The 13,847-nt window shown below is 40.0% G+C and overlaps 1 protein-coding gene across 1 annotated transcript in view; it reads right to left on the minus strand.

The window, feature by feature from the left end:
* Positions 1-13,847, minus strand: part of tmem63c (transmembrane protein 63C) — a 34,414-nt gene that overhangs the window by 17,476 nt on the left and 3,091 nt on the right. Inside the window, exon 2 of the mRNA XM_034674715.1 lies at positions 2,328-2,553. Within this exon, the coding sequence (XP_034530606.1) occupies positions 2,328-2,537 (210 nt within the window). The 5' untranslated portion in view covers positions 2,538-2,553. The remainder of the gene's footprint in view (positions 1-2,327; positions 2,554-13,847) is intronic.

Consider the following 13,847-nt stretch of genomic DNA (forward strand, 5'->3'; position numbering starts at 1 on the left):
TGAGAGTGATAGGAGTGCAGAGATTGAGCTTGACAAGGCCTGACAGAGGAACTGAGGTCTCTGACAAGTGAAAGTGGAAGCCTGTTATTAACTGGAGACAGGAGTAAAAACACAGAACTGTGTTTGTAGACAGTGTTTACGTATGCTTATTATGCAAAGGATACAAATTATGTATATGACAGTGTTTGAATTGGTCTTCACAGCAGTTTAAAAAAGATCTGAAAATCAGTTATCTTACCAATATGTAACACATGGTCTACCTTCATTATAAACCTTGTCACACGAGTCGGCTGTGGTCCGTGCTGACCTGAGAGATCTCTAATGTCTCATTGGTAAGTTACACGTAGTTAGAGAAGAGGTGGGACATCAACATCATGGTCTATCAGCTGATCCCTGCTTGGAGGACACTGGCTGCTAAAATAATCAGTAGCATGATATGTCAGCATCCATCACAGGGGGGAATTTTGGCTTCATTTTTGTACAGCAGAGGGAGGTGGAGTCAATCAGCCAGCTTTATGTAGACTGATAGTCCTTTGAGAGAGGTTTAGTTGATTTTAGATGTGACTTGTATACATGATTTAACAGACTCCTTCGATGGATGAGTATTTAAGAATGCTGTCCTTCTCAGTATTGTCCTCATCTTTCTTCTTTTATATGTCTTGAATAGTGCGACTATTGATTTAGTATATTCTGCCTGAAGCCCTTGGCAGGTTTTCTAGACACGTTTCCCTGCACTCTCATGTAGTTTTTATACTCTAGTTCTTTTCAAATTTAGATAAGATAAGATATTACTTCATTGATCCCCGGGGGGGGGGGGGGGGGGGGGGATTCAGTTGTTGGAGCAACCCAGACATTCTGTAAGTACAATCAAGAAAGAGTTCCAATTAGTAAAAATAAAATAAGTAAAATTAAAAATAGATAAATAAAGATAGAATAAGATAGAATACAATTTAGATATATTCAATGTTAAAAATGGAATTTAGATAAATACAAATGCTACAAATGCATTAAATAGTAGTAATTACATGCAGTATTAAAACTGTTTCAGTAGTGACAGGTTGACATGGTGTGATTATGGTTGGTAATGACAGATTAAGCAATATAAAAAATAAATAAGGGTATATAATATGGCCGTAAGTTTTAGTAAACAATAATAATGTAATATAACATAATATAATATAGCAAAGATAATTATATAATATAATGTAATATGCATAAGGGGGTTTGGAGCCACTGCAACCGACTGCCGACCTCTCCAGCGCCGGAAATGGAATTATGTATAAATTTATGTAAATGTGTCAATACAGAAAAATACATAAAATGAATATATATTACTCTGCATGGAAAAAAGATGAAGCATGTTGGTTTTGTTTATCTTAAAATTGTGCATAGCATGATTTTAACTTCTGGTCATTATTATCAGATCCAAAGGTCTTAACAAGTAAGAGAAAAATAAAAAGTTCCACTATGTTTCAAATGGTGATGGCTTAATTTAAAGTTTGGGTCAAGTTCTTGGAGACTTTCCCCTGAGAAAATATCAAATTAAAGTAGCTGGCTGAGCAGAGGAATATGAAACAATGCGACACAATATATAAGACCTTGTTTTTGGACTGTTGGGCAAATAATAAACCCAACAAGCCCAGATTCTGAAGCCTGCACGTTACAGGCTCTTGACAAATATGTTGTTTTTTATTATCATCAACCTCAGTGTGCCACGTTTCAGACAGCCTGTCCATTAGATGCTTTATTTTTTAAAGTACAGACCTCTGACAACATATCACCTGCCAGCTTGTATCAGGGTCTTCATTACAACACAACAGGATGCTGGCAGCTCTGTGTACATTCAGGAACAGTGTTGTCAATGCCTACTGAGCTGCAGCTGTACTCAAATAAGAGGTTATTTGGAGGGTTGAAGATCAACAACAGCATGACCATTAGCTGTTAACTTTTGCTAATTTGTGATGGCTATAAATAATTATTTTCTTTTGGGTAATACACTTAATAACTTTGGTCTGTTTTTTTTTTGTGCCTTTCAACATTATTAGACATCACCATGGCCATTGGGGCGTGTAAGCAACATTTTGCTTTTGATATTTCTATAAAAAAAAGGAAATAGTAATAAATTCAGTTTTGGCAGCCACCCAGATTTCTGTCTACTTGAGCACAAAAAAGTCTACCTCAATGGTTATTAAAGAAAGTGGGACTATTTGAACCAAACTAAAAACAATTCTTGTCAAATGTTACAAATGTTAAGTGATTGAGTCTTTCTGTAGTTAATCAGGAAACTGTGTAAATTATAAGCTGTGTGAGTGTGTGTGATTCTTTACCAGCCAGATCACAACATTGATGGCAAGGACGGTTGGTACCCCTCCAAATGGCAGCCCCTGGAGGACGCTGCTGCGGGAGTGTGAGCGGTAGCATCTCTCAGCCGTGCTGTTTGCGTCTTCAAACGAGTCCAAAAAGCTCAGAGCATCCAGCTCCACGGGCCTCCCCTCCACCGGGGCTGCTCTCGCTTCAAACAGCTCAGAGTGCGCCATCAGCTCTCAATCATACCTGAAGGACAAAAGAAATAAGCCCATCAGCAAAGACAAGTCAACTGTTAGAGTTATATCTGCTCTACTTTTTCCTGTTAGCTTTGAGACACACCTGTTGGAGCTCAGCAGTAACCTTGGACCTATTCCACACAATATAATACAATCAGGCTTTCTCATAATTATTACCATATCTATAAAAACTCAAGGACAGTTAAAATAAAAGAGATTATTCCCTGTGAGCCTAGTATAGTTCAGCAGTTAAATCACATTCCCTGTGTACAATGACTACAGTGCTTGGAGCCTAGGTTTGACTCCCACCTTCAGCCCATTGCCATGTGTCATTCATCTCTCTCACTCTTTCATGTCTCTGTCTCTGTCCAGTGTCTTCTCTCAATAAAAGCACAAAAAGCTGGAAGATTACTTAAATAAAAGAGATATGCTGGCTTTACTTTTGCTAAGCAAGGGCCACCACAAGTGCCAATGTCTGTAGCCTCTTGTTTTACATACAGCTGATAATTCAACAAGAGGAATCATGTTTGTCTTGTTCCACATGTTATTCATTTAGACTTTATCAAAAGATCCGGCCTCAGCCATGTAATTTGTTGCAATGACGCCCATGTTATCACTACCTCTTCACCAAATACAGGCCTACATTTACTCAAAATCAGTGTTGCAATATTTGTGCATTAAATGGAATAGTGATGAAAGTAGTGGGTAGATAATAAACCTTGAATTTGACATTTAATGCACAATATATGACTGTATATGGCCCTTTTCTCTCAGATAATAGACTGCCACTCTCTCTCAGAGCAGTTATGATAGTACTTGTAAGGATCAGTATAATGGCGATCACAGTCCATTAGCAGCCATTGATCTGTGTCTGTTTCCTTATCGGACAAATGGAAGTGAGACGTCACATGGAAGTGAACAACTGATCAGATGATAGATATACAGCAGGAACTTTGAAAAGCCTTATTGCCTCACAGAAAGACGCTAATGATCCCATTTAATTGCACAGATGAGTACATATTTAAATGAAAGACTCAGATCAAGAGTAAGAGCTTAAGCTGTGCACTCTCTTGTCTTTGTGAACAGCTTGTAGAGGATTAGCGGTTACTGCCATTTTCTGAAGCATGTACAGAATACAATCACTCACCCTGCCATGACCACAAAACCATCTGCACGCCAGCAGCACACACTCCTCTCACTTTCGATCAATACAGTCCCAACTCACAGCTGCTTGGTTTGTGTACACTCCTCCTCACTGAATAAACAGTTTCAGGGAAATGGAGCAGCAACAGACTGCTGACAAAGCTTTGCTTTAATACAGCGATTATACCTGAGCGAAAGACATCAATCATCACATTTTGCAGCAGAATTGAGCTTCCACAACATAAGCAGAGATGTTATTATTGTTACGTAATGGTATGCTCTGTAGTAAACACACTGTGTGCTCTGCTACCAAATGGCATCATTAGCCAACCCTCACAGGCACTGTGAAGTAACACGAGACTAAAATAAGCAAGAAAAGGGAGAGGAAGCTAAAGGTTTCCAAACTGGCACACATTTCTGAACCCAACATTGGTGTGATTTATCACTGCGCCAGTGATGTCACTTCCTGTGAAGCTCAATCACAGTTTTGTGAAGGATTTACAAAACAGCAGGATGTCTAGTGTGGGAGGCGAGCTGATCAATGGCAGAGCTGCTGGATCGCTGTACATCACACTGTCAGAGCAGTCTGAGGAGGTACAAAAATACAACCCAGTAATAATTCAGCAGCTCTTTCTGCACCACAACAGTCCCTCCTTACTTCTGTTGGCTTCCAATCAATATTCAGATACTGTCAAATGCAAAGCTTCTGATCCTCCCTGCAGTGACAACTGAGGAGGAGATTCCCTGAGGATATAGATCACAATGAAAATCCATAATGTACACACACACAGTCTGCAGAGCGGAGTTACCAAAGAGGCTGGGGTACCATGAATCATGCTGTTTCACACTGCCAATGGTGAATTAAGCCATCGATATGCACGAAGGGATTATTTTACAGCTAAAAATGGATTAATGGATAACCCCACTAGTATAGAGTGCATGAGAGAGCATGAAGAAAAACAAGAGTGAGACAACTGCTCTCATTCAAAGCTTCATCTCACACACATAACTTTCATTCGTATTGCAGATAAATATGGGAAGTTAAGATAGGAGTTACTTTTTATTTTATTGATAATAAATGATACTTTGTCAAGCTAAAATTTGTGCTAATTTGCAAAAATGTTGAAGCAAATTGACAGAAATAAAAAACTGAGCTGAACTCATACTATATACCAGGTCACTGAATGTCAATATAAGTCTTTAAAGAACTGCATACAACATTGCTCTTGATACTGTTTGCAGCACTTTCCTTGGAATTAATTCACGCATCTTTTTCAAAAGCCTAAAAATGGAAAGCTGCAGTAAAAGGAAAACTATTCAGTGTCTATTTATATCTGCCTGAGATGAGCGGATCAATGGCAAACAAATCAAAGCACAAATCTGGGAGCTGTGACAAAGCAACAGGATCTAAATGAAACAGTCATGATGCCTATCCGTAAAAGAAATCAAACAACCCGGCTGTAAACTGGAAGCACACTGTGCTCTGATAGAACAGGACATGCAGACGCTTAAACAGACCTTTAACGGCTCATTGAGCTGCTCTTCTCCCTGCATCAGACGAGTCATTCACTTTAAATGCAGCCGGCTGCTCAAGCTAACAGTTCAACTCTTCCTCTCCACCTCCAGAACAGAGCAGGATGCTGGGGGATACAGGCTGCCTGTGGTGTGGTATCACACAAAATTTTGGACAAACGTCACAGTATGACTCAGCAAGTTTAACCAAGACTCCATGGATCTTCTTTTTGTGTCATTCCCCTGTTAAATAAACACTCAAACATGCTCACTGTTATCCTATAATATCCATTTCTTCTGCAGCTTATTCAACTCTGCTAATCTGACGTCTCTGTAATCCATTCCCTCTGCTCATTTCTCTCCTCCTCATGCCTGAGTCAGGCTGCCAAGCAAACGCAGCAGATTACAAACTGAAGTTTGGCTTGGAAAGTAGCATTGTGCCTCCAGCTAGCAGCATGAGTGAAATATCTGCTCTGAGCAGAGTTATAATGATCACAGATGCTGAATTAAGTACAGAAACGGTGAGCTAGTGAAGACATACACCTGAGTTAGAGTCAGAGAAGCAGAAAAAACAGCAATCTGTTAAAAAAGGAAAAAGCTAGCTCAGGTCAGCTAATCTGCTCATTGCATCAGAAAAAACAGCTGAGGTATCTGTATGTGTGTTTGTGTGTGTGTGTGTGTGTGTGTGTGTGTGTGTGTGTGTGTGTGTGTGTGTGTGTGTGTGTGTGTGTGTGTGTGTGTGTGTTTGTGAGTCTGTGAGGGTGTGTTTGTAAGAGATAAAAAGTGAGGATACAACCCCTGAGGTGATAGAGAAAAACAATCAATGTGTAAATGAGAAGATTGATAGTTTGCAATAAACCCTGATTTAATCCATGTCTGTCCTAACTCCCTAATAATATACTGATCAAATTAGCTTTAGTTTAGAATTTGGCCATAATAAGGTTTGAATAAGAGTACCATTGTCACCATGGTGCCTTTTGGCTTAGGGAGGAACAGAGAGAATCAAGAGTTGGATCTCCAGCAATGCATGCTGTTATGAGACGGTGCCAAATGATAACAACAGCATTTAAACACACATGAAATCATATAAAACAATGAAACAAACCATTTAACAGGAGCACACATGCCTGTAGTAAATTTGTAAAACTTTAATCACTGGTGAAGGCCCAAAATGCTGGTCAGCCACTCGCCACTTGCCGGGGCTGTAGCTCCAGTTAATGGATACAGCCATAGTGTCACAATACTCTACTACCAGGAATTAAACAAGCACAGATGACACATTGCATCTCATAGCGTAGCAGTTTTGTGGTATTTTGGTCTAGAAAACTGAGATAAAGTTGTCTATAGGCGTTGTCAGGTATATAATCACATTACCAGATAAATACCTAACCTGTGGAGGCATGAAGACATTAAGCTGCGAGGAGCATCAAGGCAGGTGGTGCTAGCTCTGCTAACCTTAGCCACACTGTGCAAACTAATTTGACATAGTTGACTCTGTGATTCTGTGTTTAGCAATGCAAAATAAATTGTACTCTATTTTGACTGCTTTACTACCACTAGACTAGTTAATTGGAAATTAAATTCCATTTAGACAAAGAAATAGTTACTTAGGAACGTCACAGCATCTCAAAACTCCATGCATTGTCAGGTATGCCACTCCATGCCCCTTTGTGATATGAACATTTATCAGCCTTGAAAACCATTAATTTGTTTCACCAGGTATTAATTTTTCTTTATGGCTCAAAAACAGTAGCCTACTAAGCTAGTGGCACTATACTGCCACAGCTGATTACAGGGTTCCCACTCTTTTCCAGAGATCATTTTCCAGGACATTTTCATTGATGATCAAGCTGGTATGACAGTCTAAATTTAGTTCCTAATTTAGTTCCTAAATAGTCTAATATGTTCCTCTCAGTGGAAGTCTACATTGAAAGACATGTAGTCTATGGCTATCAATGAAATCATCTCTTACATACTTAAAAATGATGGCAAATTGATAATAGAATAATGCAACCACAGATGTACAGCACTTCACTTTATTAGTGCAACCAAGTAACAATGATGGGCAACATCTCAGCTTTCTCTTTTCTCCAAAAATATAAAATGAGCAAAGAAAAAAACAAAAGAGCCAGCAAAGGAATCAGGAAGCTGCCTTATTGAAATAAACAAATAATAATAATGATCAGAGGATCAGTGCTTTAATGACCTAAATAGAACTGAATGACAAAAATGGCCACAAATGTTTCTCAACTCAAGTCAGACTGAAAATATACCTGCTTAATCCTGATATTCATCCTGCTAAGTGGTCGATATAAAACAAAGCAAATGTTACGTTTTTTTATTTGAGTTAAACTCTGAAAAAATCACACCGGTGTAAAGACGCACTCTGTATTTGAAGATCTCTCAGAGATTTAAAAAAATGTAAACTGTCTTCCTGCATGGCGATGTCTATTATGATCAGCGATGTCTACAACGTGGAGTTTCTGTGCAGCTGTGTCGCTCTTTTTGTTCCGTTTGTTTTCACTATCGGGAGTTTGCACTCCTACTAGCTAGAGCAGGGGTTCTCAAACTTTTGGAGCCAGGGACCCCTTACAGGTGAGAAGATAGTCCAAGGACCCTCTCATAACTGTAACACAGATTAAACACATTAGTGATGTGTCATGATCAAAAGCTGCGGCTCTGAGAGTCGATGCTTTATAGTGAATCAGAAGAGCCGGCTCGCATTGAGAGAGAGCCGGCTCTCAGTTTGTTCCTTTCGCTGCTTAGCTCTCAGTGCTCAGCCCCAGCTCTGCTCACAGCAGAACTTTGTTTTGATTGGTCAGCATGGCGGCCATGCGGCCAATCACATGTGAGGATATAGGATACAGGTGATGGAAAGGAGGCTGTGTATCGTGGCTTCATCTGTTCCTTCAGAGAGAGTCTTCTCAAAGACCGGGCAAATACTGAGAGGAGAAACCGGATCAGACCATCCAAGCTGAGGCATCTGATTTTTCTCAATACCAAACTGAGGACATTAATAATGTTTGCTTGAGTTGGTTCTGGTTCGGTTTGGTTCTGTTCTAGTATGGTTCTGGTTCGGTTTGGTTCTGGTTCAGTTCTAGTTCGGTTCTGGTTCGGTTCTGGTATGGTTCTGGTTCGGTTCCGGTTCTGTTCTTATATGTGATTTTCCAGGACATTTGACTTTTTCTCCCATTTTCCAGGTGTTTTCCAGTACTGGAAAACTGGTCAACTGTTTTCCAGGTTTTCCAGGACGCGTGGGAACCCTGTGATTAGTTATGGCTGCAACTCCAGTTTTAGAGCCCTGTAGAAATAGTGACACCAGGTTGGTACATTGCCTAAAAAAAGATTACAACTATATCAGATTATGCAAATTTCAGCAATATGACAGTATTTCAACCTCCCCATCAGCAAAACAGCAATGTATAAAGACTGCATGGCTCTAGTTTGAGGGTAACCCCCATTCAGGGTTGGTTGTATTGATTGCAATTATATTAGTACCTGTTGTCAGTGAATACATTGGTTCAGTTATCTGTATTAGGAGGACAAAAACACAGTATGACTTCCAATACCTTTATCCTAATACCACAAACCAAATTTTGATGCAACAGGAAAGTCATCCGGATTTATCGTCTCTCAAAATTGATGGCAATACACCCCATAGTTTCAACTAAGAAACAAATAGTAGCGATAGGCTATACTGAAGGAAAAATCACAGGGTTGCCTAAAACAGGAGGGTTCATCCTCTGGGAACACGATGGCCTGTACACAACTCAGATCTGTTAAGATGTGCCAGTCTAGATATAAGTTGTGGACTTTTCGACTTTGCACTGCTAGCTATTTTGAGTAAAAATGATGCGAGATGGAGAGACCAGTGTGCAACAAAGTTTCCCTGCACATATTAAACCTGGCATGTTGGCATCCATTACTCAGCTACACTGTATCATAAATTACGCCTATAGCCTTTTTTAAAAACTTAACCTGATCCATAAACAGGAAACAATTTTCTGTCTAAACATGCTCGATAGCGGTACAGTCATAACTCCCAGCGTCTCCAAAGCCTCATCATCAACATGAATAACATTCGTCTGACAGTGGCGGAACAGCTTTTCCTTCTATCGTCAAACACTCAGTAGGATGAAGACGCATCACCTGCCGGAGGGGAATGAGAGAGAGATGGGTCTGTTTTGCCAGAGAAATGAACCATAAATAACGTGTGAACTTGCGCTGACATGCAGACCTCTGCACCTTATCAAGTGTCAGCTACTGAGAGATCAAAGACTTCCCCCAAGGACAACTTGCAATCACCATAAATAAAAGAATAACATCTTCTGAGTTGTTGTTTCTCTTCCTGTACTGTCTGCAACCTTGTTAAACACACAGTTTTCCCCCTGCTGCTGCTGCTGCTATATTTGTGTTAGCAGAGATGGTTTTCCCTACTCGGGACAGTGATACCTCATGGAAGGGAAATATTTAACGTTTCCTTTGTCACTGGGTTAATCTCTGAGACCTAAAGGTGGTACCACAGGCATCGGTGACATTTACCTGCGCTCTCCATGTGATTTGAAATGCAGGAACTTGATTATGCAAATCCAGCTGTTTAAAGGGTATTCTGTTAGAACAATCCCTCTCTAGTTGTTGGCAAGCCATAAGAGACAATAGTGATGAGATAACATGCTGTAGAAGCTGATCTTTACAGTTACTTACTAGCAGTTTGGAGAGAGCCACCCCTCCACTAGCTGGGGCTGAAGCTCTGGTTAATGGCTACTGACATAACGCTATAATGCTCTACTACCCGGATGTAAACAAGCACAGATGACGGATGGATTCTTGTAGTGTCATGTCATTATTTTATCCAGGAAATGGAGAAAAGGGTGTATTTAGACTGTGTCAGGTTGAACAGGTACAGTATATTACCACTCGACCAGAGCAAAATGTTACCAGCATAGGTAAGAGGATATTAACGTGCAAGGGGTACTGAAGGCTGGTGGTGCTAGCTCTGCTAACCTTAGGCACACTCAGCAAACCAAGTTGACACTGTTTACCTGTAGACTATACATTGTGCTCAATTTTGACTGTTCTCTGAGTGTCTGTTTACATGCCTTCAAAATGTGTTGCTTTGGCCTCCTTGGTGCTTTGCTGACTTTGTGGCAGCATTTGTAACTTGGGCTATGAAGTCTTTTTCTACTGGGAGTTGATGTGGAAAAGACTTTTGGTCTCAAATAATAAACCAAGAGTTATTTTCAAGTGTCCGATGCTCTGCAGGCCGCAGGTCAGTCTTCTAAAAACCAGAGGATGAAAAATGGTTTAATAATGTCTTTTCAAAGCAATGCTCTGATATGAACACAGCCTGGAGCATTTGCAAAACAACATTAGGGCTTCTTCAGTTTGTCTTTGCTACTGTTCAGCTACTTTTACTGCAGGGGAAGAGTTTGGGCACCTGAACTTTGCACCTATATGCAGCAGTTGTTGGTGTGTTAAGTGTCTCTCTTTCTACAACCCAAGCATTAACATGAGACTAAACTGCCACACATTTCATTTTTCGTGAATTTGGAACCTGGCAGGACAGATTTTCCCTCTGCTACAGTAGCTTTGGCATAGTTAGCATGTGAGGTTAAGCCTTTTAACCAGTGGGTCGAAAGGCTCAAATTCAGGAAGCTATTTTTTTTTTCTTCCATTCACTTGACTTATATGTTAATTTTCTAACAATGACAGGGAGTGCATCAGGAAATATACTGAAATATAAAAGGTAAAGCAGACAAAAAAAAAGCTAGACCAAAGGAATATTCCTTTGTGGACCTGCCTCTGTGCACAAGATTAATTCACCATAAATTTGAATTTGAAACAAGCCCCACATTGCTTGTGTAAAGGAGTGTTAAAATAATGTTGCCACATAATCTATCTTCTCTGTTGTACTGTTAGAATATCTTAAAGGGGAAGCCATTTGTGACTGCATCTTATTTTCACTCCACAGGAGCTTCAGGCCTCTGCTGTGATGCTCCTGGTTGGAGGGAGGTGTTTAGGGGTGCGATGGGCAACTCTTGTTAGACTCATCCGGAGTAGAAAAAGAGGGGAGGGCTTTAGCACAATCTGCTCACCACCTGCTCTGTGAAAAAACAGGAGGGTGCTTTCCTCCTTTTATACCTCACTTTCTCTCTTTATCGCACAATGCTCAAACACAGTTCAGTGAGGTGTGTCTGCTCTGAGCACACAGCTAATGCAGCCTCTTTTATTCTGAAAGCTGATCGAGTCTCAACATGAATTTCGCTCTTGCTGCACATGAAGGCCATGCTCAACTAACTAACACCTGCTTCCTGTCTGGCTGCACATGCCCAGTAAGCCCCCAGGGGAGCGCTGTGCCTCTGCTGTGTGGACTGGACCTTTCCTCATTAGACCCCATCTGGCATCAATGATGGCTTCAGTGTAACGTGTGCAGGATGACACCGACAGACACACCTGACTAATCTGGGTTTTCTCTGCACAACTCTGAGTTTCTGTAAGATTCCACCCACAGCCTCTTACACTGAAACAAAAACAGCTGGAGCAGATCTTTACAATGGACCTGTGAGTCAAAATCACCTTCACCCCCATGTCATCTGTAAAAAAGACACTGCCAAACATAACAGATTCCTTTAGAAAACTTTCCACTGTCTGTACACACTTTAACCAAGTGTTACAAAAATCAATCAATATAAAACATATCTCATGATACATCCAGACATTAGTAGCTTTAATCATATCATCAACATCCTATACAAAAAAGTAGGACATGAGAAGCGGATGGATATGTTTCAGCCAAATGATTATGTTAAAAATTCCAGACTGTGATATTAGTGAAACTGTCAAGCCAGATTATGAAAGAAAGCAGTTTTTAAAATAGTTTTAAAACATATTGAAATACATCCACTTTACTTAGGAGAATACATTTATTAAAAAAACACATCAATCAAATTCATACTAAACATCAGTCCAAGCATTCTGACATTTAAAGGCCCTGTGAGGAACTTTCCCTTTGTGTTGACTCTTTAGAACCACTGTTACCACTTTGGAAGAAATCAGTAATGTTTTTCCGGGATGTAGACTGCATTTCCCATGAGCACCATCACCCACTGTTGTAAAAATCTGGCTCCTGCCAAAGTGCACATTTGAGGTGGAAGTAAATTAACTGACTACAAATCTTATTTTACTAGTCCTTTTAGTTGTTCAAGACAACTTTCATCAGGATTCAGAGTGATGAGGAAATGTATTGATTTGTAGCTACTTAAGATTATTCACTATAATGTAGCAACAACAACAGAATCTACTAAACTGTGATTGATTTATGCTCCAGAGTCCTGATAAATGTCTGAATTGTATAAACATGCAAACATATAACTCTTTTTTCCTCAAAGAGCAGTGCAGCATTCACACACCGGCATAAACCTGGTTGCAGAGTTTCTCTGCTGCTCCGCCCCCACCCCTTCCAAGTGAGTACTGAAGATTGACTCAGCTTTATAAGTGGAAAATCTGACCTGAACACAGACTCTAAAATTCACAATGAAGACATAACCCATCTTTTTGCTAATAATCTCATTTTAAAATGTAGGTCATGAAGAAGCATCAGCTCAAGACTGAGGCCATTATACTTCAGTGAAAAATTCATCACTGTGCATTTAATGAAACTGGGCTTAAAGTATGCTTTAAATATGTTTCTTTGTCATCACACTTACACTGTGATTGTGTGGTAGTGACTCAGCATTTTCAAATATTACAGAAAATGTTAAAATCTGTATCATACTTCAATCAACTCGCAATGCAGTACAAAACTTTTTTGAAACTTTAGTAATCATTTGTTCCTTGAACTGCGACATCATGGGGATAATTGTACGTCATAAATTGCCAGCACTCATGTTAACTTGTGAGAATATCTTATTTTGTCCGACCAATCATCCAAAACTAAGAAACGTTTGATTTACTTTCAAATAGGAAAATAAAAAGAACTATAACTGAACATTAGTGATAATGGTGATTCATATCCCCTCATCAGGCTAATAGGCGAAGTGACTGATTGTTTCAGCTCTAATGGGAGACATACTTCATTTGTAGTAAATGGAAAAGATGAAAAACCATCAGTGTGAACATTTAATAATGACCGAGCCACTGGTTTATCAGACAAGTCTAGTAGCCCATGGTGCATAAAGCAGGCAATATTAAATGTGAGAGGATGGAAAAAGTCTGACAGCTGTACATGGTCGCGCATATCAAAATGCTGCTTCCTTGTTTTCTGGTTAACTTAAAGCCACATGCTCTTTGCTGGAAAGGATCTGTTTACAAGACATCAGTGACAATGCTGCCTGCGTCTGCATCATTGTGATGGACCCCTGAGGAATAGCAGGAAAGTTCACAGCAGGAATCTCAAACAGCATGGAGCCCCCCTTCCACCCGAGACATAAAAAGAACAAAGCCAAGCCTCTGGAACATAACTGGTGCGGTTAGAAGGCAGCTGGAATACAAATGGAGGTACTACAGGTATCAATGATATCATCAGCGACTGTTTTGCTCACATATTCTGTTTGCGCTTGATTTTCTGTCAAGGGGGCTTCATAAAAGGGTTTTCTGACATATTCATTCACACCCTGCGGCCCTTGACGTGACATGCAGCTGGAGAGATGA

This window comes from Notolabrus celidotus, chromosome 22 (assembly GCF_009762535.1).
Source record: "Notolabrus celidotus isolate fNotCel1 chromosome 22, fNotCel1.pri, whole genome shotgun sequence".
Lineage (NCBI taxonomy): Eukaryota > Metazoa > Chordata > Actinopteri > Labriformes > Labridae > Notolabrus > Notolabrus celidotus.